The sequence below is a fragment of the Triturus cristatus genome, chromosome 4_1 (genome assembly GCF_964204655.1).
Source record: "Triturus cristatus chromosome 4_1, aTriCri1.1, whole genome shotgun sequence".
Taxonomy (NCBI): domain Eukaryota; kingdom Metazoa; phylum Chordata; class Amphibia; order Caudata; family Salamandridae; genus Triturus; species Triturus cristatus.
The window spans coordinates 357,906,905-357,933,082 of NC_140585.1; the positions used below are offsets into that span (position 1 = coordinate 357,906,905).

Below are 26,178 nucleotides of genomic sequence, written 5' to 3' on the forward strand. Positions count from 1 at the left end.
ATTTGATCCCGAGGTTCGGGTCCCACGCAGAATTTTGTCAGATAACAGTCAACACTTCTCTAATAAGGTAGTGAGGTGGATATGTAAAGCTCTGGCAGTAAAGAAAATAAGTTACTTACCTGTAACTACGTTTATCCAGTATTGGTATCTTTCATTGATTCACGTGCCGAATCATTCCCCGTCGTAAAGATGGGAGTCCCATGGTAACATAATCAAGCAGTATTTCAATAATCGCATAGGCTATAATGGCCCTAAAGCCATGTTTTAAAGAGCCTATCTATGTCCTTTTTTTTTTTTAAAGGACTAAATGTTGAATGCAGCCAATCAGCTTCTAGTACCCTCTAGAACTCTCCTAGCAGGTCAGTTTCCCTCAGATATTCCTAACACCAGTGAAGTGAGTATCCTATTGAATAATATGGAAACAGCCTCTACGGGGAGGAGGGTGGGCGCATGTGTTTCTATGAAAGATACCAATACAGGATAACTGTAGTTACAGGTAATTAACTTATTTTCGTATCCAGTATTGGGGTATCTTTCAAAGATTCACATGACTGAATCAGAGTAGCAAGCAGTCACTGCAGACTGAGAAGTGTAAAAATTAAGAAAAAACCCCACACCTTTTTCATCTATGCATCCAGGATCTGTAGCAACATCTCCGTATCCATCAGGACCGCTCCAACACTGCTCCAATTTAGGAAAGAGTTGAAGAGTTAAAGAGCACTACTTCACAATGCATTAACTATCTACAACACAGCTTCTACTGTTACTTGTTGACTTTATGCTTATCTTTCACCACGTGAAAAAGCTCTTCTGCCTTTTTGCTAGGCTTGTGCTATAAAAATACTATATACCTACATATATATATGCAATTTACAAAAGAATATAATTGGTACCTGTAGGAGGCTGGCTTAGTATATGGTGCTCACTTATGTAAGTGGCACCCTGCACTAATCAAGACAACCCTCATGGTGATTTTAGTGGTCTTGGACAATCTTAGAACGTTCTCCAAGTGGTAGCTGCGGACAGCAGTCTTCAGGCTTAGTCCAGAAGGAGCGTAAGGCAGCTTGTTTTACTAGCTCTTAATCTTATAGGTATAGGTTAAGTGAAAAAGAACCAAACAGTGCATTTATAAAAATAGGTATTTATTATAAGACACTCATTAACATACAAGGATATCTCCTACCCGTAGATATAACACAATGCACTTAATACTTTGCAATAAAAACAGGTGTGTAGCACGAATACACAGTGGTCGCCCGGGGGGAGACCAAACCCCATATTAAATAGGATATGTGAATCGCAACTCGAGTCAAGACTGTACCCAGAAGACGTAGAAATGTTAGGGACCAAAGGAACCACCCAATGTAAGTACCCAGGAACCCCACAGAGGTCATGTGCAGTGTGGGAACACGACCGCGTACTCAATTCAAGTCAGTGAGTAAGTTGCAGTTGCAATTTTAAAGAAGGACCCTTCCCAGTGAACCCTGAAGATACCCCGTGGACGACAGAAGGTTGGAGAACAACCCCACACATGGATACCTTAGGAACCAGGATACCTACACCAGGGAAGCCGGGTGCATAGGTGTGAAGTGGCGTCAGAAACCGCCGTCGAACTCAATAGAGGACGTCAGAAAGATGCTGCTGTTGAAGAAGGTGAAAGTGTCTGGTGGAACCAAAAGGTGGATTCAAGTTGAGAAGTACGTGCAAGCAGAGGGGACAGAGTCTATGGCACTCTGGAGTGACTAGGAGGCACAGGAGACTAATGCCCACTGAAGGCGGATGATGCAGGAGAGTTGACGATGACCTTGGAGCTGCAGCTGTGCGGACCAGGCGACGCTGTAGAAGATGTTCACGAGCTGTTCCATGCCAGATGACAAGAGCTGAAGGGTCGGTGTCCGTCAGGAGCACCAACAAGCTTTGGCAACCACAAACATTGTGGCAAGCAAAAAAGGTGGAGAGTTAGGACCAACAAGGTCCAAGTGACTCACCACATGCAGGGAGTCGAAGTAGGCCCCTAGCAATCAGGAGAGACCACTGGAGTCAAAGAAGACCCTCGAGAGGACCCACAGGCCGGAGGCACAGGAGTCGCAAGAGAACCTCAAGCAGCTCACCAAAGATGCAGGCCCACGGTGCAAGAAATTCGGTGAGGACGAAGAGCTTGGTCGCTGGAGATGCTTGAGCTTGTTTGAGCCCGAAGATCTCTGGTGAAGAGAGCCAACAAGCCTTGGCAACGGCAAGTTGATGCGGTGCACAGGGGTTTGGTTCCTGCGGTTCCGACGAGGGATACTGGCCTCAAACTCGTTGACAAGACAGTACAAGCCTCGAGGGAGTTGTAGAACTACCACCTGTGTTGCTGAGCCTTTCCGAGTCCGTGGGAGCCCAGGAGCAGCAGACCAGTCAGCTTGATTGCAGTGCCTGCAGATGCAGGGAAGTGACCCCTTCCCTTCAGGGGAGATTCCTCCATGTGTCGTGGATGTCCACAGGGCTTGGAAGGATCCTGTATGGAGCACAGTCACAGACGTTGCAGCAGACGAGTAGCAGGAGTCTTCCTAGTTGCAGTCTTGGTCGAAGATGAAGTGCTGTCTTGATTTGAATCTTTTTCCACGACAAATCAATGGACCCACCCACAGGTAACCCCTTATGTACCCTAAGGAAAGGTTTGGGGCGATTCAGGGGTTCCTCCCAGAGGAGGGGCTGGAGAGTAGGGAGGATACTCCCATGTCCTTTGTCCAGTTTGGTGCCAGAGTGGGAGCCAACGACTCCCTGAACTGGTTTGAACTGGAGTATGCATGGATGGCACCAATCAGTGGCACTGGCAAGTACCCCCACCCTGCCCCAATAAACTAAACTCTGTCTGGGAGGTGATCACAACTCCCTGTGACAGGATATCTATTCTTCTACTATCCGCTGCTCGAGCCTGGCTCAGCAGCAGAAGGGCAGAAACATCTCTCTGGTCGGCAGCAACCCTATCTTGCTGTCCGGTTCTGGAAGACTGGTACCAGGAGCAGTGAGGGCCTCCCGGAGGAGCTTTACTGTGCATGGAATCATATCTCCATCATATCTCGATGGGATCATACCCTCACACCGTTAACAGTGTGGGGGTAAGATTCCAACATGTTTGATACCAAACATGACAGGGTTCGTTACAGCTAGTTTAGGGATGGTCATCACATAATGACGCATGGCCACTCTATACGCTGTCATGGCTGATGCACTTAGAACCCGGGAGAATGGACTCCGAAGGTTGTAGGTGTGTCCCGCCCATGCAGGAGCACCCTCACACTTCGAACCGAGCACCCTGCCTTCAGGACTGAAAGGGATGACTTACAGGTTTTAAGTGTGTTGACTTTAGATAGAAGAAAACGTATATGTGCCGTAAGAGGTGCTAGCACCAGCTTACACAGGCTGCAATGACAGGCCTGTAGTCACAGTTTGAGTGGTCTCTCATGGGTGGCATAATACATGCTTCAGCCCATGGGAGACCCCTGGTGTACCTATGCCCTGGGTACCTTAGTACCATATACTAAGGACTTATAGGAGTACACCAGTAGCCAATCTGGGGTGTACCTAAGTTCTTACCATAGCCAATTTAGGGGAGAAAGTACAGAGACTGGGGTCCTGGTTAGCATGATCCCAGTCAGACTAGTCAGTAACAGCATGGCACCAGGCAAAAAGTGGGTGTAACCATGAAAGCATATCTTACTTTCCTACAGTACCTGAGACCAGGATTTTCTCACATATTTCCCTGTCTGTTTATCAGGATAAGTAAAGTAAGGTAGCTTTCTTTGACCAGGGAGCAGAGAGAATGAGCCCAAATTAGGACCTTGTGTTACAAGGTTTAATATGTTGATAATATTTCTGTTGTATAAACTGAAGTAAAGTAGTGAATCTATTTTTCATTACTGGTGGATGAGGTAAGCAGAAGACAATACCTTAGTTCACTTTTGTTGGGAAGAGATCGAAAATCAAGCTAGGCTAAACAATTCTATCTTCACAATTCTAAAGGAATCTCTTTCACCTCGAGGAGGCCTGGCATACAATCACCTCCTACTCTGGATTAAAAAATGGTGTGAACAATGCAACTAAACAAATCTCGTTGTCAATGGATAAAACAGCCTTTTCCAAGAAATATCATCCATGGGCAGTGATTCAATCTTATCAGACGCTGAAACACCAATCGTATTTGTCTGAACACTTCTCACATTATAAAAAGCATTATCTGATGCTGCTGCGTCTGGGGTCATCCCCCACAAAGAATTTGACCCCGAAATGGAAGTTTACATTGCCGACAAAAGAATGCCGCCTCTGCGGACAAGGAGAAGAGACACTACTTCACTTCCTATGTACCTGCCCCTCACTACTAGAAACCCGAAAAATCATCCTTCGGAGATTTTTAGGAAAAAACAAATAAGGTCATGCAGAGCTGCAGTCATACAATGCCTTGGAGGCCTGTCGATCCGACTGTCCTGCAGAGCCATTACATTTTGGAAAATTGCGGCCAAAGAATTGGACAAAAAAACGAATTAACTTGAGTGGGTTTGATACGAACTGGCTGGACACATTCCATCTGCACTGGCACTATTTTTTCATTATTCCTTATTGAACCATTTTGTACCTTTCGCAAATTGCACTGATTACACAATTTAATATATCTTATCGTAACCGTTGATGATGATTGAGGATATGACCGCACTGTGGTTTTATCTCTCGAATTTTACAAATCCTCGTTTTAAATCAGTTTGTATTATGTGTCTTTTCCATTCTTTTATGATTTTTATCGAAATTAAATTAAAGTATTGTTGACTATAGTGAATCTATGTTACTGATCTATGTAATATTTTAATGTTGGAACCAATTATTTTGTATTAAATTGAACAGATTTGTAGTTTTTAATGCAATGCAAAGCAAAAAGATATTTTCTTCACCTTTATTTTCTGAGAACATCCTCCACTAACCAATGCGATCACACCATCATCGGTTACCTAGAAAAAGAAAAACACTTTTTACTTGCTGTAGAATTTGTATTCATTGCACACAGAAAGACCTTACACAGAGTCAAAGGTGGGTGGCACATAAAGTTAAAATAAAAATGCAGAATAGATTTCTACCAACAAACAAATACCATTCTTAAATTGAGAGTTTTGAATGACCGCATGCACCAAGTCATTCAGTGCTCCAAATATAACAAATCCCTTAAATTGGATTTAATTTCCACATGGGATTATGGCCATTTACATGATTCACTATGATAGATCTGGTGCTTATTTGCAGAAGAGGCAGTGAGTCTTGAGGAGCAACTTGAATTCACTGAGAGATTAAATCAAGGTCATAACTAATGAACTCATTGTGACAATCAGTCACAACTAATCAGGATGGAAAAGACAGACCTGGGACCACGAACTTGTGCAATACAGACGTTCAAAGTGGGTGTAACGGAGTGCAATATGTACATACTCTTCCCACTTCTTATAAATGGGAAGAGGTTGGTCCTGGAATGACAAAGACAAGAGGTAGGAATATGAAAAGGGTCATGTGCCTCATCTTAAACATCCAATTCAATGTCTAGGGATAAGGTGGGGTGAAGCTGTTAAGTGTATAGCATTTGTGTGGCAAAATTAATGTCTCTGACAAAGTTTTAATGATCAGTCCAACATCCCTCCTTATACTGAATTTATGAGACATCCTCCCCAGCTGGAGAAGGGAATGAAGCACCTTATATGGTAAACGCTAAAAGGATGTGCAAGGTCCAGCTATTGCATATCTGGGTCTAGGGACCAGATCTACAGGGTTTGGATCCCTAAACCATGGGTTCAGGGACTTAGTTCATTGCACCATCGCTGAGTAAGGAAGTCCAGATTATAGCAGCCTACACACCCCACTGCAGGTCTGGTGTCTGTACTTTCAGGGTTAGTACCAGTTCCAGAAAGGTTTCAGGGACTCAGTGGTAATCCAAACGACCTTTCATTAATGAGTTATACATTCATGGATCACTAGACACGGAATATGAATTTTTACATATTTATTTTAAAAGAGTTATTTTAAAACTCCCGAATCTAGTACACACAGTATTGTATAATAACATCACAGAGGATAAAAAATAGAAGCAGCTTAGTGTTTTAGGAACAGTAAAAAGAACAGGGAAAAACTACCATTATTATCTCAATTCATAACCCTTAACACCCTTAATGTGCTATCTCTAGGCGCTATGCTAGTTCTACCAGATCAATAAATAATATGCCTACCTCTTGAGATTCGAATGTGGTGCACATACCTGGGACAACAAGGTTTACTGTCTGTCTGAAATAGCTTGCCAGCTGTTTCGAAGGCAAAAACATTCTGTTTGTTCAGGGTCATCCATTGGCTGGTTAGAGCCGACTGGACCTCAGAGTTTTGCTTCATCCTTCTTCGGTTAGGGTGAAAACTGGTGCCATTCGGATCTGTCCCCGTGACGTTTTTGGTCTCCCTCAGTGGTCACTTCATTGGGTTTGTTTAGGGTACTGACCACTGATTCTTATTGTATATTTTCATAATCAAATGGGATTTTAAGACACTAGTTCTAGCCAGACTAAACTAGAAGAATGCAAAATACGTCACCTGTGTAAAACGTCCCTAAACATATGAGTCATCTTTAGTTCAAGATTACTTTCAGGGACTACTTCTAAAACCTTGAGATGTAGATATTGAGAGGTATTATACTTGTGGAGGCTGAAATTGCATTCAAGTTACTTACCTAGGTAACATGCTAGATGGCGGATGCTATCTACTTGCAGCTGCTTCACCTTTAGAATATCCACAGGCAGCAGTTGATCTGGATATTTTTGACAGGAAAGCTCTTGCATGCTAGTAGGTGGCGCCATATGGGTCTGTGATAACTCCATACCACCCTGGAAGGGATGTAGCAGATCCATAGATAGGCGCCAACCAGTGTGTTGTCAGCTTCTTGGGGCTTTCTCCTTCTGCGACTTAGAACACACAGCTTGGGACCTTTCAGATAGTGAAGAGGCCACACCACAGAACTGGGAGTGGGAGGGCAGTGAGGAACCTGCAGTTAGATACACCAGTGGGAATAGAGTTACCAGAGGTAACTTGTTCTTCTGATCGATACTTCTAGCTGCTGATTACCTACCTTTAGAATAAATACCACAGCAGTACCGCCCAAGGTGGAGAGTGTTGGGAGTGGATTCAGACCAAAAGATTTTGCAGAACCTAGCAGGCACAGAGGTAGTCCCACTGGACATTGTAAATTGTAAAATTGTAAATTGTAAAAATATTTGTTGAGCGCCGTTGCTGCCCGTAGGCGTCCAAGCGCTGAGTTGAAGCAGAGAGGTGACGGGAAGAGGAGTTAGGTAACATAGGATTTGGCAAACAGTAGTGTCTTTAAGCTTTTCCGGAATGAGAGCAGGTTTGGGTTGGACCGGAGTGAGAGGGGGAGAGCATTCCAGAGCCTGGCGGTATTCAAAGAGAACAGCCTACCCCCAGACCTGGCTCGCTTCACTCTGGGAACAGCAGTAAGGAAAGCCTCCGTCGACCGAAGGTTCCTGTTAGGGTGGTAGGGGATGACAAGGTCGTTGTTAATGGCTGGGCCCGTTTTCCAGAAGGCGCGGTGCGCCATGCACAGCGCCTTGAAAGCCACTCTCTGCCTCACTGGTAACCAGTGGAGACTTTTTAGAGCAGGTCTGGCTGACTGGGAGCGCGGGATCTGTAACAGGGTGCGTGCTGCACAGTTTTGTACAACCTGCAGTTTCCGGAGGGTCATCTCAGGTGCCCCCACGTATAGGGCATTGTTCGAGTCCAGGCGAGACTGGATGAGACCTTGTACCGCCACCTTTTTGGCCTCTAGAGGAAGTAGCGGGAGGACCTTCCTCAGGATTCTGAGTAGGCCAAAGCATGTGGCGGACAGTTTAGTGGCCTGGGTGGAGAAGGAGAGTTTGTTGTCCAGCCACACTCCCAGGCTCTTAACACTCACCTTAGGGGTGGGGGGAGGGCCCAGTGCACAGGGCCACAAGGAGGTGAAAGGCACAGGAGAGGCTGGACCTAGGAGCATGAGCTCCGTCTTTTCTCCGTTTAGCTTTAGGGAGGAGTTGGTCATCCATCCCTTGACGTCCTCTAAGCATTTTAGCAGATCTGCCGGGGATTGCCTGTTGTTCTCAGTGGCCAGCGAGACCACAAGCTGGGTGTCGTCGGCGTACGACACGATTTTAATGCCGTACGGTTCGACAACACCCGCCAGCGGCCTCATGTACACGTTGAACACTACAGGGCTCAGGGAGGAGCCCTGCGGTACTCCGCAGCTCAGAGGTTTGCTAGAGGACACTGTCTCTCCGTCGAAGATCTGAAAAGATCTCTCAGACAGAAAGGAGTCAAACCACCTTAATGCGTCACCTGAAACTCCGATGTCATAGAGACGGTCCAGCAAGGTGGTATAGCTGACCGTACCGAAGGCGGCACTTAGATCAAGGAGGATCACTGCCACTGATCCTCCCTGGTCCAGTACCCTTCGAGTTTCTTCGGTGACCGCTAATAAGGCGGTTTCCGTGCCATGCTTCGGTCTGAAGCCTGTCTGGGATGTGTGTAATAGAGAGTGGTCCTCTAGGAACTGGACCAGCTGCGCGTTTATATACTTCTCTAACACCTTGCTAGCCCAAGGGAGAAGTGAGATGGGGCGGTAGCTGGAGTGGTCATCTGGGTCTAGGCTGGGTTTCTTCAACAGCGCCCGCACCATGGCTTGCTTCCAGGCTGTGGGGACAGAGCATGCGGATATGGACGTGTTTAGAAGTTCCAGGATTACAGGCAGGGTGGCTTTGCTTGCCTGCATCAGGACTTCTGGAGGAGCAGGATCACAAGGAGAGCCCGACTTGACTTGTCGTGCCACTTTGCTTAAGGTGTCGAGGTCCAAAGGAGGGAAGTGCTCGAGGGAAGGCTGTTCTGGGTGAAGAGGCGGTCTAGGGGGGAATGGATTAATCATATCCGGGGTTGTGGCTGCTGTTGGGAAGGTAGAGTAAATTTTTAAAACTTTATTGTGAAAGAAATCCGCAAGCTCATTGCATTGGTCCTGGGTTTTGTTAGGAGGGGGTGCCGTGTTGGCACTGGTACATTGCTTTATTATATGGAAAATTTCCTTAGGCTTTGATTTCGCTTCTAGTATTTTCTCAGAGTAGTGGGTTGCCTGGGCCGTTCTGATCCCTTCTCTGTAGGCTTTGATCGCCTCTTTGTAGGAAGCCTTTTTATCTGGGAGAAATTCTAAACGCCAGGCTCTCTCTCGTTGCCTGCAAAGGCGTTTTAGCTCTCTTAGAGAGTCGGAGAACCAGGGGGCTGATTTCTGTAATCTCTTCGAGGAGGATCTGCGAAGCGGGAGGATCGAATCTAGCGAGTGAGTGATCCAACCTACATAGTTGCCGTTTGCCACATTGGGGTCTAGGCAGGGTGGCGGGCGGGTGGAGTCCAGGTTATGCAACCAGGGCTCCAATGGGAGCCTTGTCCAGTTCCTCCTAGTGGTGACTTGGGGAGGTAACTGGGGGGTTTTGTGTGTAACCCAGGTAAGCGGGACCAAAAAATGGTCTGACCATGGAAGGGGGATGGGTTGATCAACAGTTAGATCCAGGCAGTTACTAAATATAGGGTCAAGTAAATTGCCTTTTTCATGGGTCGGGGCTGATACCAGTTGGGACAATAGAAGAGCTTCCAGATCATTTAGTAACTCCTTAGCAATGTGGTCTGAGGGGGAATTGAAATGGAGATTAAGGTCCCCTAGGACCGTGTGGTTGGCAGAAGATAGAATTCTTTCCGCTATGATTTCTGGAAGAGACCTATGGAACACTTTTGCAGGCTCAGGGGGCGGTAGATCAGGGTGCCGGAAAAAGAGCTATTTGCGTTGAACTCTATGCAGAATGCTACACTCTCGCACTCAGGGATAGATTCTGCTGTAGTACGGCATCGGTACTGGTTTTTCAATATGATCGCCAGACCTCCGCCTCTCCCTACCGGTCTATCCAGTCTAAGGATATAGTAACCTACGGGTAAGGCTAGAACCACGTCTGGCTCAGAGTGAGCAGTGAGCCATGTTTCTGTCAGGAAAACCGCGTCTGGCTTTTTCTCCTCGAGCAGCATGGCAATCTGTGTGCTATGTTTTGGTAAAGAGCGGCAGTTTAGCGCATACATGCGGTAAGTTTGTGCCGAGGCCGACGGGGATTTGCGGAAGGAATGTTTGCACCCCGAACAGCGGGCGGGAAGCTCTGTGGGAGCATAGATATGGGTGCACTGGGGGGCGGCAGTCCTACCTATGCTGTATATGGCCGCCAAGCTGTAGGTCCTGCTCTGGGTAGGGTGGGAGCCAGGGTTTGTGGCCCCGGGCCCCGGCTGGTTGCGGACGGGCGCAGACGGGCTTGCCTTCGGCGCCCCGCCGGCGCGCCCGCTGCGCCCGTCCGCTGCGCCTCCGGAACCAGCACATCCTTAAATGACGGAAATGGGGGGTGTGGCCTGTTCCAATGGGCGTGGCCCTGGTGTCCCGGTGATTCACCTGCGACCCGCTGCAGCACCTGACTCGGCTGCGCGGGGAGGGAGTCACGTGGGGAGCCAAGAGATCGACTCTAGTTGTTATTTAAAAACACAGTATCACAGTTTTTAAAAAACACAGTATCACAATTACAATTTTAAAGTAGTCTTTAAAAAAGTTCTGCTCTCGGCTTTCCGCCTCAAGAGCTCTGCTTACAACAAGCGCAAGCGAGGAATGGCGCGCTTTTGTAGTAAAGGGGGGCGTGGCCTGTTCCAATGGGCGTGGCCCTGGTGTCCCGGTGATTCACCTGCGACCCGCTGCAGCACCTGACTCGGCTGCGCGGGGAGGGAGTCACGTGGGGAGCCAAGAGATCGACTCTAGTTGTTATTTAAAAACACAGTATCACAGTTTTTAAAAAACACAGTATCACAATTACAATTTTAAAGTAGTCTTTAAAAAAGTTCTGCTCTCGGCTTTCCGCCTCAAGAGCTCTGCTTAAAACAAGCGCAAGCGAGGAATGGCGCGCTTTTGTAGTAAAGGGGGGCGTGGCCTGTTCCAATGGGCGTGGCCCTGGTGTCCCGGTGATTCACCTGCGACCCGCTGCAGCACCTGACTCGGCTGCGCGGGGAGGGAGTCACGTGGGGAGCCAAGAGATCGACTCTAGTTGTTATTTAAAAACACAGTATCACAGTTTTTAAAAAACACAGTATCACAATTACAATTTTAAAGTAGTCTTTAAAAAAGTTCTGCTCTCGGCTTTCCGCCTCAAGAGCTCTGCTTACAACATGGCAGTAGTGTTTCTTGAAAGTACACACCAATGATTATGTCGCAGCCTGGTAGATGTCTAGAACAAGCGCCCCTTATGCCAAAGCCATCACAGCAGCTTTGAACCTGGTCCTTGGCCAGGGAATAGCAGCTTTAAATACAGAGAACTAAACACTTTGACATGGTCCTTTTTTGTGCAGCCTTCCCTTTTTTTTCCCCAGAGAAACACACAAGAACTGATCACTCATGCAATGATCTATAGTGTTTTAAATGTAAAAACCGTTGAAGGCAGTCACAACCTTTGGTAGGAAAGTTTGCCCTGGTCCTCAGTACCAGATTGTCTGAAAACAATAAGGTGCAAGGCAGTTGTACTGAGAGAGCGAGCCTGTAGTTGGACTGGAGTGGGTTAGATTGGAGTGGGGTGGATTGGATGGGGTGGGGTGGATTAAGGTGGCCTGGAGTGGATCGGACTGGGGTGGATTAAGATGGATTAGATTGGAGTGGGATGTTTTGGAATAGGGTGGGTGGACTGGGTTGCAGTGGAAAAGACTGGAGTGGGGTGGAATGGATTTGAGTGGATGGATTGAGGTGGATTAAGGTGAACTGGAATGGATTATGATGGATTACATTGGAGCGGGAGGACAGATTTGGCTGCAGTGGATTGGATTGAGTGGGGTGGATTGGAATAGGATGGAATGGATTTGAGTGGGTGGATTGGCTTGTATTGGTAGTGGGATGTGTTGGATTGGATTGTAGTGGGGTGGGTTGGATTGGAATAGGGTAGGTTGGACTGGAATAGGGTGGATTAGAGTAGGGTGGGTTGGACTGGAGTGGGATGGATTTGACTGAAGAGGGGTGGACTGGAGCAGGGTGATTTGTGGTGGACTGGATCAGAGTGGGGTGGACTGGGGTATATTGGAGTGCGGTGTATTGAGTGGGGTGATTTGGTATGGAGTGGGTGGTTTGGGATGGAGTGGTTGGATTGAGGTGAGATGGATTGGAGTGGGGCGCATTGGATTGGAGAGGGGCAGATTGTTTTGGATTGGGGCGGGCAGACTGTTTTGGATTGAAACGGGGCAGAATGTTTTGGAGCAGATTGTTTTGGATTGGAGTGTGGCAGATTGGGGCAGTGCAGATTGTTCTGGATTGGAGTGGGCACCTTATTTTGTATTGGGAGTTGGGTAGATTGTTTTGGAGTGGAGCAGAATGTTTTGGATTGGAGTGAGGCAGATTGTTTTGGAATGGAGTGAGGGAGATTGTTTTGACTGGAGTGGGGCAGAGTGGAGTGCTGTGAGGTGGATTGGAGCAGGACAGATTGTTTTGGAACGGAGTGGGGCAGGGTGCTTTGGATTGGAGAGGGACAGAATGGAGTGTGGCCAATTGTATTGGATTGGAGTGGGGCAGATTGTTTTGGATTGGTGTGAGGCAGATTATTTTGGAGCTGGCATTTTTGGGGGATTGGAGTGGTGCAGGTTGTTATGAATTGGAGTGTGGCTGATTATTTTAGAGTGGGACATATTGTTTTGGATTGGACTGGGTCAGATTGTTTTGGATTAGGGTAGAGCAGATTGGAGTTGAGCAGATTGTCATGGATTGGAGTGGGACACATTGTTATGAATTGGAGTGTGGCAGTTTATTTTGGAGTGGGGCATATTGTTTTGGATTGAGGTGGGGCAGATTGTTTTGGGAAGGAGTGTGGCAGATTGTTTTGGATTGGAGAGGGGCAGATTGTTTTGAATTGGGATGGAGCAGATTGTTCTGGATTGGAGTGGGGAAGACTGTTTTGGATTGGAGTGGGGAATTTTGTTGTTGGATTGGTGTGGGACGTATTGCTTTGGATTGGAGTGGGGCAGATTGTTTTTGATTGTTGGATTACAGTAGGGCAGATTGTTTTGTACCAGAGTGGGGCAGATTGGAGTGGGGTTGGTTGGGAGGATTGGGGTGGTTGGGGTGTACTGGATTGGTCTGGGGTCGATTGGATTGAGTTGATTGGTGTGGGGTGGATTAGAGTGGGGCGGATTGGAGTGGGTGGATTGTAGTGTTCTCCACCGCATAATTTCGAAAATTACACATAAAAAGGAAACAATGCCACTTTGTAATATATAGAACAAGAAAATCTCATTTTTTTAGAACCCCATCCATGGGCAAAAACAAAACAGGAGTGCAACGTGAGAAAAGAAGAATTGGCAAAATAAAAGAAAGTCCAATATAGAAAATAAAACTTTGCAATTTTGTGTGCCCAGCTGGGCATGTTTTTGCCAGTCACATAGCTTCTGTTTGCAGGGCGCTGGAAGTTAAAAAGAACAAAATAGTACCTCAATCACGTTGGGAGCAGCGGACAGCATTGATTCAGTTGAATCAATCAGTGCTTGGTGCCTGCTCCAGAAAAAGGATTGGAAATGATGGTAGGCCTGCAAGTGACCAGTTATGAGACTGTAAAGAAAAGTGCCACGCAAGCCAACAAATTATAAGCAGCACGGCGTGCTCCAAGACCTTTTTCTTAACAACAGTATCTCGCAAGTGATACTCATGTGCTAGCGCATGCAATCGCAGGCTCGACCCTAACAAGCCTTATGCATGCGCTAGTGCATGCTATTGCAGGCTCGACCCTAAAAAGGATTAATAAGGGGTAGGGATCACAGAGGGGGCAGTAAGGGGGATGCTGCAATCAATCTACGGGAAGCACTGTGACTGAAAACTTTAGAATGCAGATTATCTAATCTGATGCACAAGTAAAGTCATTTAGATGTGAACAGTTTCAATTATTTGAGAGAATCCTGATTTACTCATAAGAAAAACAACCTTTATTTTAATTTAAAAAAATCTCAGTGATCTTCACTGCATTGGCATGCAGCTCAAATGGCTCGGACGGTTAAGCACTCGCTGCTGACATCTGCATATACAAAAATCAAAGGCAGTCATAAACAAACCACCGCTTTTATTTATAAAGTTTGAAAGCGGCAAGACTGTGGTATTATTGACCCTATATAACATTAATGTAAATGAACAGCATGTATGCTGATTTCCAATCTGAGAAATATAATGAGCGGTTGGTTTAAACTGTACTGTGCAAAATGTTACAGCTGCGGCAACTTCTGCTCGGTGGTCTAATACAGTAACATGAATCACTTAAAAAGAATTGATTCACTTAGAAACAATTGTGTTTATTTAAAAAGTAGCACAGTTAAACAAAACTTTTTTTCGGAACAGAAGTGCTTAAAAAAATGTGTGCGCGGCTTGGAGTCAATGTATCGTCAGCTGCGACACTTAGTATTTTCGTAAACTAAACTGTACTTTGGCTACAAAACGGGACAAAAAATTCAAACAAAAATGTTGCAAAGGGCGAAAACTCGTGTATTTGCTTTGTACACATTACTCATACCTCAAAGAAGTCCTTTTAAATTTAAAAGCTTAGTATGTTTCTCAGCATGTTTCTCAGCAATTAGCTGTCAGTACCTAGACCTTCTACAACCAATTTAGAAGAGAAAAATGGATAACCTGGCCACAACTCCCCCGCCTAATTTCAACCCATAGCAGGAAACAACCCATGAAAGTAGTTGCGCATCGCCCCCACACCATCCGGACAGAAAGAAGTCTCAGAAGAAAAGAATGGGGTTCCCTACTGGGTAGGGGACCAGGCGTCCCGGATTTGCCAGGCCGGTCCTGGTTTTTCCCCAGGTGTCCCAGCAGATTTCAAGAAATTTAGCTCATGTCACGGTTTTTAGAGAGGGTCGACTGAAAACAGCGGGATGTGTTTTTTATGTTTTACAAGGCAGGGATAGTTAGCAGTTGTTTCAAGAAAGCAAAATAATGAATAGGCAAGCTATTGGGCTTAAAAATTGCATTTTATTTATGTTCTTACTGCCAGGTCTATAATTCTCTACTGAGGGGCGCGGTCATTCTGTGCGCTCGCTTGAAGTAAAATCGTAGTCCTTCTTCTATTTTTGTGACATGCACCAGTTTATGGCTTTACATCTCTGGTCATCCTACTGTACTGGGGCTGACCAACCGCACTGCCTACCGGAAAGGACGACAGGTGCTGCAAAACATTTTCAGCTAGAAAATGTTAACATTTAGACGTCATGCACCACTAGGTGGCGCATTCACGTTACTTAACCCATGTGCAATTGTGCGGTCTTAACCACCACTTTATTATAATCTTGATTGCAGTTCTTTTGGAAATACCTGACCCATTTGAAAGGCAGACTCACAACACTTAACTTCTCCCAGGAGCTAGAATAATTTCAGGCAGAGGCGACTGTCCCAAATCCCACGCGACACTAGGTGATGGTGGGTCAGCGCGTCTGCAGACTCTATGATGTCCCCGGAGAAAGAGGGAGGACCCCCGAGAGAACAAACCCCGCCAGCGTACAAAACAGTGAGAACACCCGAAGGGCAGGAGAGGCCTAAAATACATGGAAAGTAGAGGGACCCGCAAACAGCTGAGAAAAACATTACCAGCTGTATTCCATTAATAATCAGGCGTTGAGTGCTTTACATAACTATTCACGTAAGGGAACCCCGCTAATAGCCCCTTCTAATTTGCACTTGAAAACCCGAGGAACACAGAAAGTGTAATTTGCCAAAGATAATCGTGCCACCAGGGACCATGAACTTGAATGAACTTGAATTTCTGAACCTAGACTACACAACTCGGTGCCTCCACGAAAATCGACTTTGTTTCCTGGGGAAATAAGCCCACAATGGGTCTAATTTATATAAATATGCAGAAGCCACACACACGACGTTTGACTGAAAAGCTTTGAGAAGAGATCGGGCAATTAAAAAAAACTTACGTTTGAATACACTACTTCCTTTACCCTTTTAAATGGTAGGTTAGTATTTTGGCATCTGAAATATCATATGAATACTAAAACAACAATACTGTCAATCTGTGCATTCACTCGACACTGGAACACGGAATAGGGTGACCAACTGGCATTGGTGCAAATTCAGGACGGTGAGTGTAGAAATTCAGGACAAAGGGTCAAAATTCAGGACACAAATTCAGGACAGGAAGTCAAAATTCAGGACAAAACTTCACTACAATAGGTAAGTTTTACAGACACATCAGAGGAGGTCGCGCAATAGTATATAAGTAAGCCCAGCCATACAGTGCTTAATTTGTAAAATATGAAGTCCAGGTGCTCAAATGTTTGTAGGAGGCCACATCCACTTTCCCTGGCTCCACTCACTTCCTTCACTGACTCCACCCACTTACTCTAGGAGCATTATCAACTCTGCGGGGGTCCTCGCTGCTGGATGGCCACCTGCCAACCGGGCAGTAAGTTAGCCACAGAAACCAACTGGCTCACCTCGCTGAGCTGTGATTCAATGACCTGGACGAGGGTGGCATGAAACCAGTACATGAAACCAATGGGCCACCAAGTGTTTACGTTTATTAAAGTGCCCTCAATTCAGCCCTCTAGTGCTGGTCATGCACATAAGTCCCTAGCCTGAACCATCCACTGGTCACGCACATACAGTCCCTCGCCCGAACCATCCACTGATGGTCACACACATACAGTCCCTTGTCCGAACCAGCTACTGATGGACACGCACATACAGTCCCTTGCCCGAACCATCTACTGATGATCACGCACACAGTCCCTTGCCCGAACCATCCACTGATGGTCACGCACATAGAGTCCCTCACCCGAACCATCCAGTGCTGGTCATGCACATACAGTCCCTCACCTATATATTCAGTGATGGTCATACATGGCAGTCCCTTGCCTAAGGCATCAAGAGATGTTCACTCATGGCAGTCCCTCATCCGAGCCTTCCAGTGTTGGTCACACGTGGCAGTCTCTCACCTGATCCATCAAGTGATGGTTACTCATGTGCTGGTCACTCATGGCAGTCCCTCACTTCAAGCATCAAGTGATGGTCATTCATAGAAGTCCCTCGCCTGAGGCATCAAGTGATGGGCACTCATGGCAGTCCCTCACTTGAGACATCAAGTGATGGTCATTCATGGCAGTCCCTCGCCTGAGGCTTCAAGTGATGGTCACTCATGGCAGTCCCTCACCTGAGACATCAAGTGATGGTCATTCATGGCAGTCCCTCGCCTGAGGCATCAAGTGATGGTCACTCATGGCAGTTCCTCACCTGAGACATCAAGTGATGGTCATTCATGGTAGTCCCTGAGGCATCGAGTGATGATCACTCATGGCAGTCCCTTCCCTGAGGCACTGAGTGACAGTCACATGCACAACAGTCTCTAGTCCGAACCTATATTAACAACGTGGCCAAACTGCAGCAGTATATATGTAGCATTGATGTAGATGCGCCGAGTATTTCCACTGTGAAATGTGGAGAGGGGCCATCAATAAAGAAGGGCCAAGCCTCCAGTGACTCCTGATGTCCTTATCCACTCTCAGCAAAGATTCCACCAAGTACCATTGATAACTGGAATAATACTGGTTAGTTACAGCGCTTAGAAGCATGAGACGTTCTTTAAGGAGCATATTTACTTCATATGATAAGAAGTTAGTGGGCACAGTACTCTTTGTGGGTCAACGCATATATTGCAAGTCATGCTGTTTTATTATTAATAAAGTTATGTTTACAGCTCCATACCACCCGTCTGCCCCATATTTACCAGGTCAAAGGGTCTCAATTACTCACCATGGAGGATGAAAGGCTGAGTGGCCCTGCCAGGATTCAAATTTGTGTCTTAAACAAAAGCCCACAACCCCATTCCTCTTAACAGGAGGATGCCATACGAAAACACTATTTATACACAAGACAAATAGACCAGTTCTACAACACAAGAAAAAGAAAACACATTATGCAGCCAATGACCAAAATAGCTATTTCACAACACTTGAAGGAAAAACACCCGGTGAAACTAAATTCCCAGTTCGCTCACAGAAAACGGAAGCCCCAAAAAGCTGTGAAATACTATTTCCGATAAAGGAATTATTTTCCAGCTGTAGTATAGTCGGCCTACAGAACACCACTAAACTGTGTAATCACCCATGCCTCAAGGTGCAGCTCGGCACCCTTCAAGAACACGCAACATCCACCCCCTTAGAATGTGCTAGCATAGTAAGGCGGCGTCTTGTTAAACTCCACATGATGTACCGTAAATAGGCAAGACCCCATGTCACATTTGAAGTGTACATAACACAGAGAGCATCTCATGGCTCCTTACTCAACGACACCCCCCCCCCCTACAACATAACGCTATCAGGTACCACTGACCGGAAGTCTCAACCGCCACAAGAGCACAGCAGAATCACATCCATCCTTACAAAAACCTCCACAAGAGCGCAGCAGGGTATCCCCTTTGTTCATGTTTTGTTTTTTTAAATTACGTTCACCACCATTGCCTCCTGAAGATAATTTATAGCCCCGGCCCTGACAATGAAGTGCCGGTGCTGAGCACCGGAAAGCAGCAGCACAAATTAAGCACTGCAGCCATATCCAAACATATTCAACCATTTGCAAACCTATCCATCATGTATCCTTCCATCTATCATTTCACTCATCCATCCCTTCATCCATCCTTTCACTCATCCATCCATCCACCCTTCCACCCTATCCATCTGTACACTCATCCATCCACTCTTCCACCCATCCATCCATGCACTCATCCATCCAGCCATTTACCCTTTCACCCATCCAGCCACCCTTTCACTTACTCATCCATCCACCCAGTCACTCCTCCTTCCGCCCATCCCCCCTTTCAGTCATCCATCCATCCTTCCTTTCTCTCTCCATCGACCCTTTCACTTAGCCATCCTTCCTTCCTTCCATCCACCCACCCATCCATCTACTCATCCACTCATGAATCCATCCATTGACCCTATCACTCATCCAACCTTTCTCTCATCCATCTATCCTTTCACTCCTTCACTCATCTATTCATCCTTTTGTCCATCTACCCCCCTTTTTACTCACTCATCCATCCTTACATCCACCCTTTTACTCATCTGTCCATCCATTCACCCTTGCACTTATCAATTCATCAATCCATCCATCATTTCACTCATCCATCCACCCACTCACTCATCATCCACCTTTTCACTCATCCATCCACCCTTTTACCCATCCAGCTACCATTCCACCCATACATCCAGCTATTTACCTTTTCTCTCATCCCTCCTTCCACTCACTCATCAATCCATCCTCTCTCATTAACCATCTAGTCAATCTTCCATTCATCCATTCACCCTTTCACTAATTCAACCAGCCATCCACCCATCCCTTCACTTACTCACTCGCCCACCTTTTCATATTAATTTTGAGCTGAGCCTTTTTGAGAAGAGGCCCATCAAGAACTTCACCCTCGCTGCAGGAGCTATTCCAGGGCTGGGACAGAAGCCACCCAGGATGGAGACAGGATCCACCAGGGGGGGGGGGGGGGGGGGGGAGCAAGAGCTATCACAGGTGGGGGGGGGGCAGGAGCCATTGCTGGGGGGGGGCAGGAGCCACCCAGGATGGAGACAGGATCCACCAGGGGGGGGGGGGGGGGGACAAGAGCCATCACAGGTGGGGGGTGGGGCAGGAGCCATTGCTGGGGGGGGGCAGGAGCCATCACAGGAGGGGGACAGGATCCACCAGGGTGGGCACAGGGGTGGGCATGCAGTATTCTAGTATCATCTTGGTCTCTTCCAGGGTGGGGTAGGGCTCCTCACCCCCTCATGGGCAAGACAAGGAGAAGACAGACTCTCTTTCCAAAATGTTAGTTTTGCAATCCCCCACTGTGATGTACAGTACTTAAAGGAGATACTCCAATAGAACTGATTTAACTAATTGTCCTCCATACTTTGTCAATCAGTGGGTGCGATTGTGCCATTTCTTTATTGTATTACATTATAGACTGCATGTTTGAAGAACCGAGGTTTGCTTACAATTTATTGACAGTAATTAAGCTCTGTGAAGAGAACCACGTGCTGCCTGGGTGTAATCAGGGCCCGGTTCTAGGATGTTTGGGGCCCTGGGCAGAAAGGGAATGTGTGAGGCCCCTCTAAATTGCAGAGACATGAGCATTCAGGGCTGTTTACATCTGAATAGATGCCCCTGCGCCTGAAGCTGCAGCCCCTCCCTCTCAGTCACCTTCAAGCACCTCTTAACAGCTCATCAAGGGCTGAAGGTGTGAGGGTTGCCACCCGCTGTGCCTCTCCAATGCTGCTGGGTATCTGAGCTTTAGTACTGCATTGGAGTCAAGAAGGGAGGTGGGTGGAAGCTGTGCCCGCTTTAGGGTGGTGCGACCAGTGCCTGGTTAAAATTACGGACAAATAGCGTCCGTTAAAGAATCTTTCACAGACAACGGACAGACGGCCGAAATTACGGACTGTCAGTGAAATTTACGGACGGTTGGTCACCCTAACACGGAATTTGAGGTCGGCGAGCCACTGGAAGCTCAACCTAGGCTCGAGTTAGTTGCCGGTACTAGCTCAGCTCGAGGTCATCTTGGAACAAAATGAGGCAAGCTTTTATGTTGCCTTTGCCGCCTACAAACGTTGTAACCCCGCGCACAAGGAATTAAATACAAAACAGTGTCCTTGATGCTAAAAATCATTGATGTTAAAAATGGGAGAGAGAAAGGTATATCCATCTAGAGGCTTAACTGCACAATTGTGAAACCAGAAAACCTCTTGACCAAATTGTGTGATCCTAGGCAAATAGCTTTTTCACCGAACCTCTTTTTAGGTCTCGTGCCTAGCGGTGCACTGTGTAGCCGTGCTCGCGCAGCGCGAGACATTTTGTAGGTGAAAAACTGGGAATCTAAGCTGACCTAGGAATCGCACACGCTCGTGCGTGTGCGTTTCCTTTTCAGCTACCCCATTGGCCTTAGCGTGCGTCTTTTAATGAGAGACTGCACGCTATTGGCCAAAGGCGGGCATATTGCTCCTCCCATGGCCTATTGGTGTCTATTACGCGCACCAAGCGCGTAATAGACACCAATAGGCCGTGGGAGGAGCAATGATCGTGCCCAGACACGGGCGGGCGTGATACTTGAAACCACATGCTTGGCTGTGGTGCGCGCGCACCACTCGCGGCCGTATTTTGTACATTTCCCCTGCTGCTTTGAAACTAGGAGATGTGTCTTAGTGCCTCCTCATCATGTCTTTCAGGCTCTTGCATCACCCTGGTGGCTGTGAGTAGTAATTCATTTATCTCGGATACAAACAATATAGATTGCCTCAAGTCACTGTATGCTGCCTTTTTCGTGGTTACATCACGTTAACTGATCACACTCACTTTTCAGATGATAAAAGTTGTCGGGTCAGTGGTGCCACAGTTCACCTGCGTATCACTATATCAGTGCATCGTAGCAGTTCACCAGTAGCTTGTGTTTGGAAGATTGTGAGTGCTTAACTCAAAATGATTTCAGAGACCGGCCTCAGCAGCGCGCGCAGCAGCTTCTTGGTCTGGTGTGCAGCGAGGCAGGGTAATCCTGAGTGAAGGAGCGGTGCATCGATCAAAGCAGGCTCCAAGTGACGGTGCCACAGCAAGGGGTGAGGGGCAGGAGTCCACCCATGCCAACACAGCAGGAGAGACTGGGCCGCGAGACCTCGAAAGGAAGCCTAATGGCGTGTGTCAGAGCTGGGGTGTGGGGGGTTCTGACTGTGTTCACCACATAGCAGGTAGAGGCGCACAGCAGCGCCATTAGCGCCATTTTAAAGGGCCGTCCAGTGAAAAGAAAAGATCTTACACGCATCCCCAAAATACATCATTAACAATCACAAATGCAAGGTGCTTTAAGGTTTTTTAACAATCATTGTTCAGCAGCCAAGGAATAAACAGTCCACAGTCACATCAGCAACTCAGTTTGAGATAAAGCTCTGCGAAAGCCCCACACTAGGTTGTGCAGCGCAAGTCCAGGAACAACGGCAGAAAAATGCTGACGGGACAATGGACAGGTTGTGCAAATAATGTGTGAGAGGCACGGGGAGAGAGCTCTGAGAGAACTAACTACACTTTCAAAGGGCAGTCTGCGCTGACGAACGTTGGAAGCTGGAGAATGCTGTGTATTTATCGGTTAGGAATGGGGAAGGGTTTTTTTTCTCTAGCAAGCACTGGAATATTTAAGATATTTTCAAGCGCGAATAAGAGCGCAAGGCCACGGGAGGGATTACTGTCTACTGCCGCAGAGAAATTTAGCTGGACGGTACGGACTTCAAGGGACTACAGCCCTCTCTAAAAAAGAACAGTGGACGGTTCATGACGTACTAGACATTCATAAAGCGCACCGAGACTGCTCTTGAATGTGCATCGTGACCGCCACGGAAACTTGGATCAAGGGCATATAGGCGCCCCCTGAAATTAATGCACGCGTTATGGTGGAGGAGGGAGGGGGCTCTTTCAGTCCAAGACCTATGAGTATTTGTGCAATATGCGAGTCTCAGGGGAACTTCGTCACATTAGTAGGGAGGCCCCATCATTTCGCGCTACGTCATTGGCTGTCTATCTATTTAAAAGTAACACGGACTGGGAGTTCATTTAAAAGTGCCAGTGCGATCTCACGAGCGTTCTGAAAAAGAAAGGCAGCGTTAGGGTCACGACAACAGAGAATAGAGGTCTTTAGGAAACACTGACTTGTGTCTATTTTTCCTGTTACTATGTGTATTTAGCTTACAAACTTTTTTTTCTGGCAGGGGGTGTCTGGCAACACCCCTCCACGAGGATGAGGACCCGTCATGCATGAATCTTGTTGCATCTCCAACAGTGTTTCTACTGTTGCTTACATGCACCATCTTGTGGTCAGTGAGAGCAAGCGTGTATCTTCTGCACCTTCTCTCTTTACTAGTATGTGCAGCTGAAGTTTTATTTATTTAATTTATTTTTGGGGCTTTACATAGCACACACTGGACCAGCTGGGTGACCAAGCACTAGAATCCAAAAACGATGTAGTTCTATTACATTAGATTTTGTTACCATAGATTACAAATTGGAAGTTCCAAACGGGAAGAATCATTATTTAAATAAGGCAGTTGCTGTGCTAGGTGTCATGTCTTTCCTTCCATTCTTGTGACTCTCATTGTTGGACCAGGCCCCGGGCCAAATTATCAAGGGGCCTAAGAATAATAGGACAAAAACTGTAGGAGATGTAAAATCAAAACACGGGCCTACTTAGCTTAAGGGACATTGAAACAAAATTCATCTAGCGATGAAACCTTCTCAGTTGTTCCAGAAGCCATCTTGGTAATATGCCTTTCTTCTAGGTGTGTCTATGCACTTTCTCTGAGTGTCAGTCTGGTGATGACGTATCTTTTAGTGACGCATGGAGGCTGTATCTTTTCTCTCGCAGCGGAGTTATTTCCACTGTGTTCCCAGAAACTAGAACCCAGAGTTGTTGAAGAGCAGCATATATCAGCAATGTCACACAACTGTGGAGCCCATTGTTGGCCACCTTGATTCAACTCTTGGAAGCACACATTTGAAGAAGCCTTTTCCTTCATCCCACAGCCTAAAGAGCCTTTCAGTGATGAAAGCATTATCCACATCCTAAGACTCTCCTGTAGTGGGTCCTTCTAATGGACAGGCGATCTCTCCTCCTGACTCCATCCCATTGGTCAATACAAAACTTTGCCATGCACTAGAAGTTTTTGGCTAAGTATACAATATATACTGAAAACAGTGAAGGGGAAGTTGTTTGGTAGACGATAGTTAAGGATGGGATTGTGGGAAGCGAATGATGGTAGTGTCTCATTAGGTCTCGCGCCTAGCGTTGCAGTCCTCAGGATTTTACCACACCGGGTTCACAATGTTATTCCTTTTTTTTACTAAAGGTGAAATGTTTCCAGTCGTCTACCTTTGATTTTCCTTTATTTCTAAAGCTACTTCTTTACCTCGAAAGTGTTTGTCGGGGAATTGGGGTGGGGGAAGAGGGGGTGGGTGGGAGCGTCGTGTGAAAAGGATGCCTAAGTTTACTCTATACTCCCCTTTGATGTCAGTCCAGACTTGTGTGCAAGCAGCAGGGGGTTGTCATTAACTAGGAGGTGTGGGGTAGAGGGACCTGCCTTCTATCGAGGCAGGGGCGGGTTCATCCTGCATGGAAGCATTGTCTTCCAGCACCAGGGTCGTGATTGATTGGTCTCCTACAGGTGTCGCTTGTGCGCGTTGGTTGTTAGCAGAGGTGAAATCTCTTCTGTCATATTGCGCTCTCACCAGGTCTCCCATCTCTGCATTGATGGCGGGGTCTGTAGCCTCTTGTCTTGCAAAAGATCACAAAACATAGCTATACTGGGTTTACCTGAGACAAAGAGACCCCCTCCCCCCGCTTATCTCCTGAATCTGTCTCTTAATTGTTTCTGGAATTGGGAATCTTTGCAGATCTCTCCAAAATAAATGCTCAATCGCGGATTTGCCAGTGGCGATGTGCAGAATTATCGACTTGTGTTGCCTTGGTGATGTATTTCTTGAGGGTTAGTTTGTGTGAATTTGATGGCTTTTGTGGTTTGTAATCCCTTCTCACGCCTAGATTTCAAAGGTTTCCCGCGGAGACGCGGCACATCGTGCAAAAATGACTTTGTACGGCTGGTGGTTCTAGTCTCTTCGAATAATGCCTGATTTTCAGGCTAGATGGAGCGCACATTATATTCTCTTCTGCATTGTAGGCATTAACATAGGGGACCCCAACTGTGGAAGTCAGGCAACGTCCTTGTTAATGTGCTCCACAAGTGTGCATGTTCTTCTAGCAAGCAGTCTACCTTCCTCCCCGTCCTGACTTCCTCCTGCCTCCCACACCACTCCCATGTCGAGGCTGCTTCCACTCTCCCACTGCCCCGTCAGAATACTTCAAATGCTTGTTTATATTGTTATAGAGCTTTTGCTTTTTTTTTTGTTGCTCTTTGGAATGATTTACCAGATGTGCACTGAGGTCATTTTATTTCAGTGCTGCGGCTAGCTCTAGAGAGTTTCAGAGTTACTTCCAGGTCATATAATCTTACATTGCTGAATGCATCCTGTGTAGATTGCCAAGATTTATATAGCTTACTTGACACTGTCATTTTTATTGAATCTAATCTTTATATTTTTCTTGTTTAAATAAACATTGGCCAGGGCAATATATTCATCCATTCCACCCACTCCTTTCTATTTTGCATGGAATCTAAAAGAATGCGCCTGTTTTGTGTAGCGCCGATAAATGTCAACCTTGAAGCATGGAAAGACAAGCATTTGCAATGCAATTGGTCTCGCATTATTAAACTTTGAGCTATTGGCATTGCTAAATAATGCTGCGCCAATAGCTCAAACTTTAATAATGCGAGACCTATTGCATTGCAAATGCTTGTTTTCTTCATTATCACTAGAGCAAGCAGTCCGGGATGTGCACTGTGTAGGAGAGTAGGGTCTGCAATCCTATGATCACCCAGATTTTTTGCTTTTGCTTCATTGGTTTACGACTTTCTCCGGCTGTGGGCCTGCCAATCAGACCCACAGCCTAGCTGTTCTCTCTCGAAATTAACACACATGTACGTTAGGTGCATCCACTAATTGGAACTGGGCCACCTTGTCAGTCCCTGTCTCAGCATACCACAGGTATCCAGGGCATCGGTGTACCCAGGGCCTACCAGGGGCTGAAGCATGTATTATGCCACCCCTGGAATGGCCGCCCAAATCTGACACAACTGGCTGCACGACAGCTGGGGCCACGTGGTGTAATCACCCGTTGCTGTAGGTGTAGTATTCCCACACCTAAACCCTAAAATGGACACATGGATTCCTATCAGTCACTCCTATAGCAGGCCTTATCAATCCTGAAGGCAGAGTGCAGGGAATCATGTGGGACGGTGCTCTGGCGCGAGCTGAGCCCGTCGACGGCTTGCGGAACCAAGCCCTAATAGCCGTTCCATGGTGACGCGGGCCAACTACTTTTAAGGCATTATAATCCTTGCGGTTATTTGCTAACTTTGGCATCGCATCACCTATACATGTCGAGTAAGGTGTCATACGAATGGGAA

The 26,178-nt window shown here is 46.7% G+C and overlaps 1 protein-coding gene across 10 annotated transcripts in view; it reads right to left on the reverse strand.

Annotated features, from left to right (window-relative positions):
• Positions 1-26,178, reverse strand: part of AMN1 (antagonist of mitotic exit network 1 homolog) — a 716,979-nt gene that overhangs the window by 100,754 nt on the left and 590,047 nt on the right. For all 10 annotated transcript variants that reach the window (XM_085652369.1, XM_085652373.1, XM_085652379.1 and 7 more), the window contains one exon: positions 4,926-4,982. In XM_085652369.1, coding sequence (XP_085508495.1) covers positions 4,926-4,982 — 57 coding nt within the window. The remainder of the gene's footprint in view (positions 1-4,925; positions 4,983-26,178) is intronic.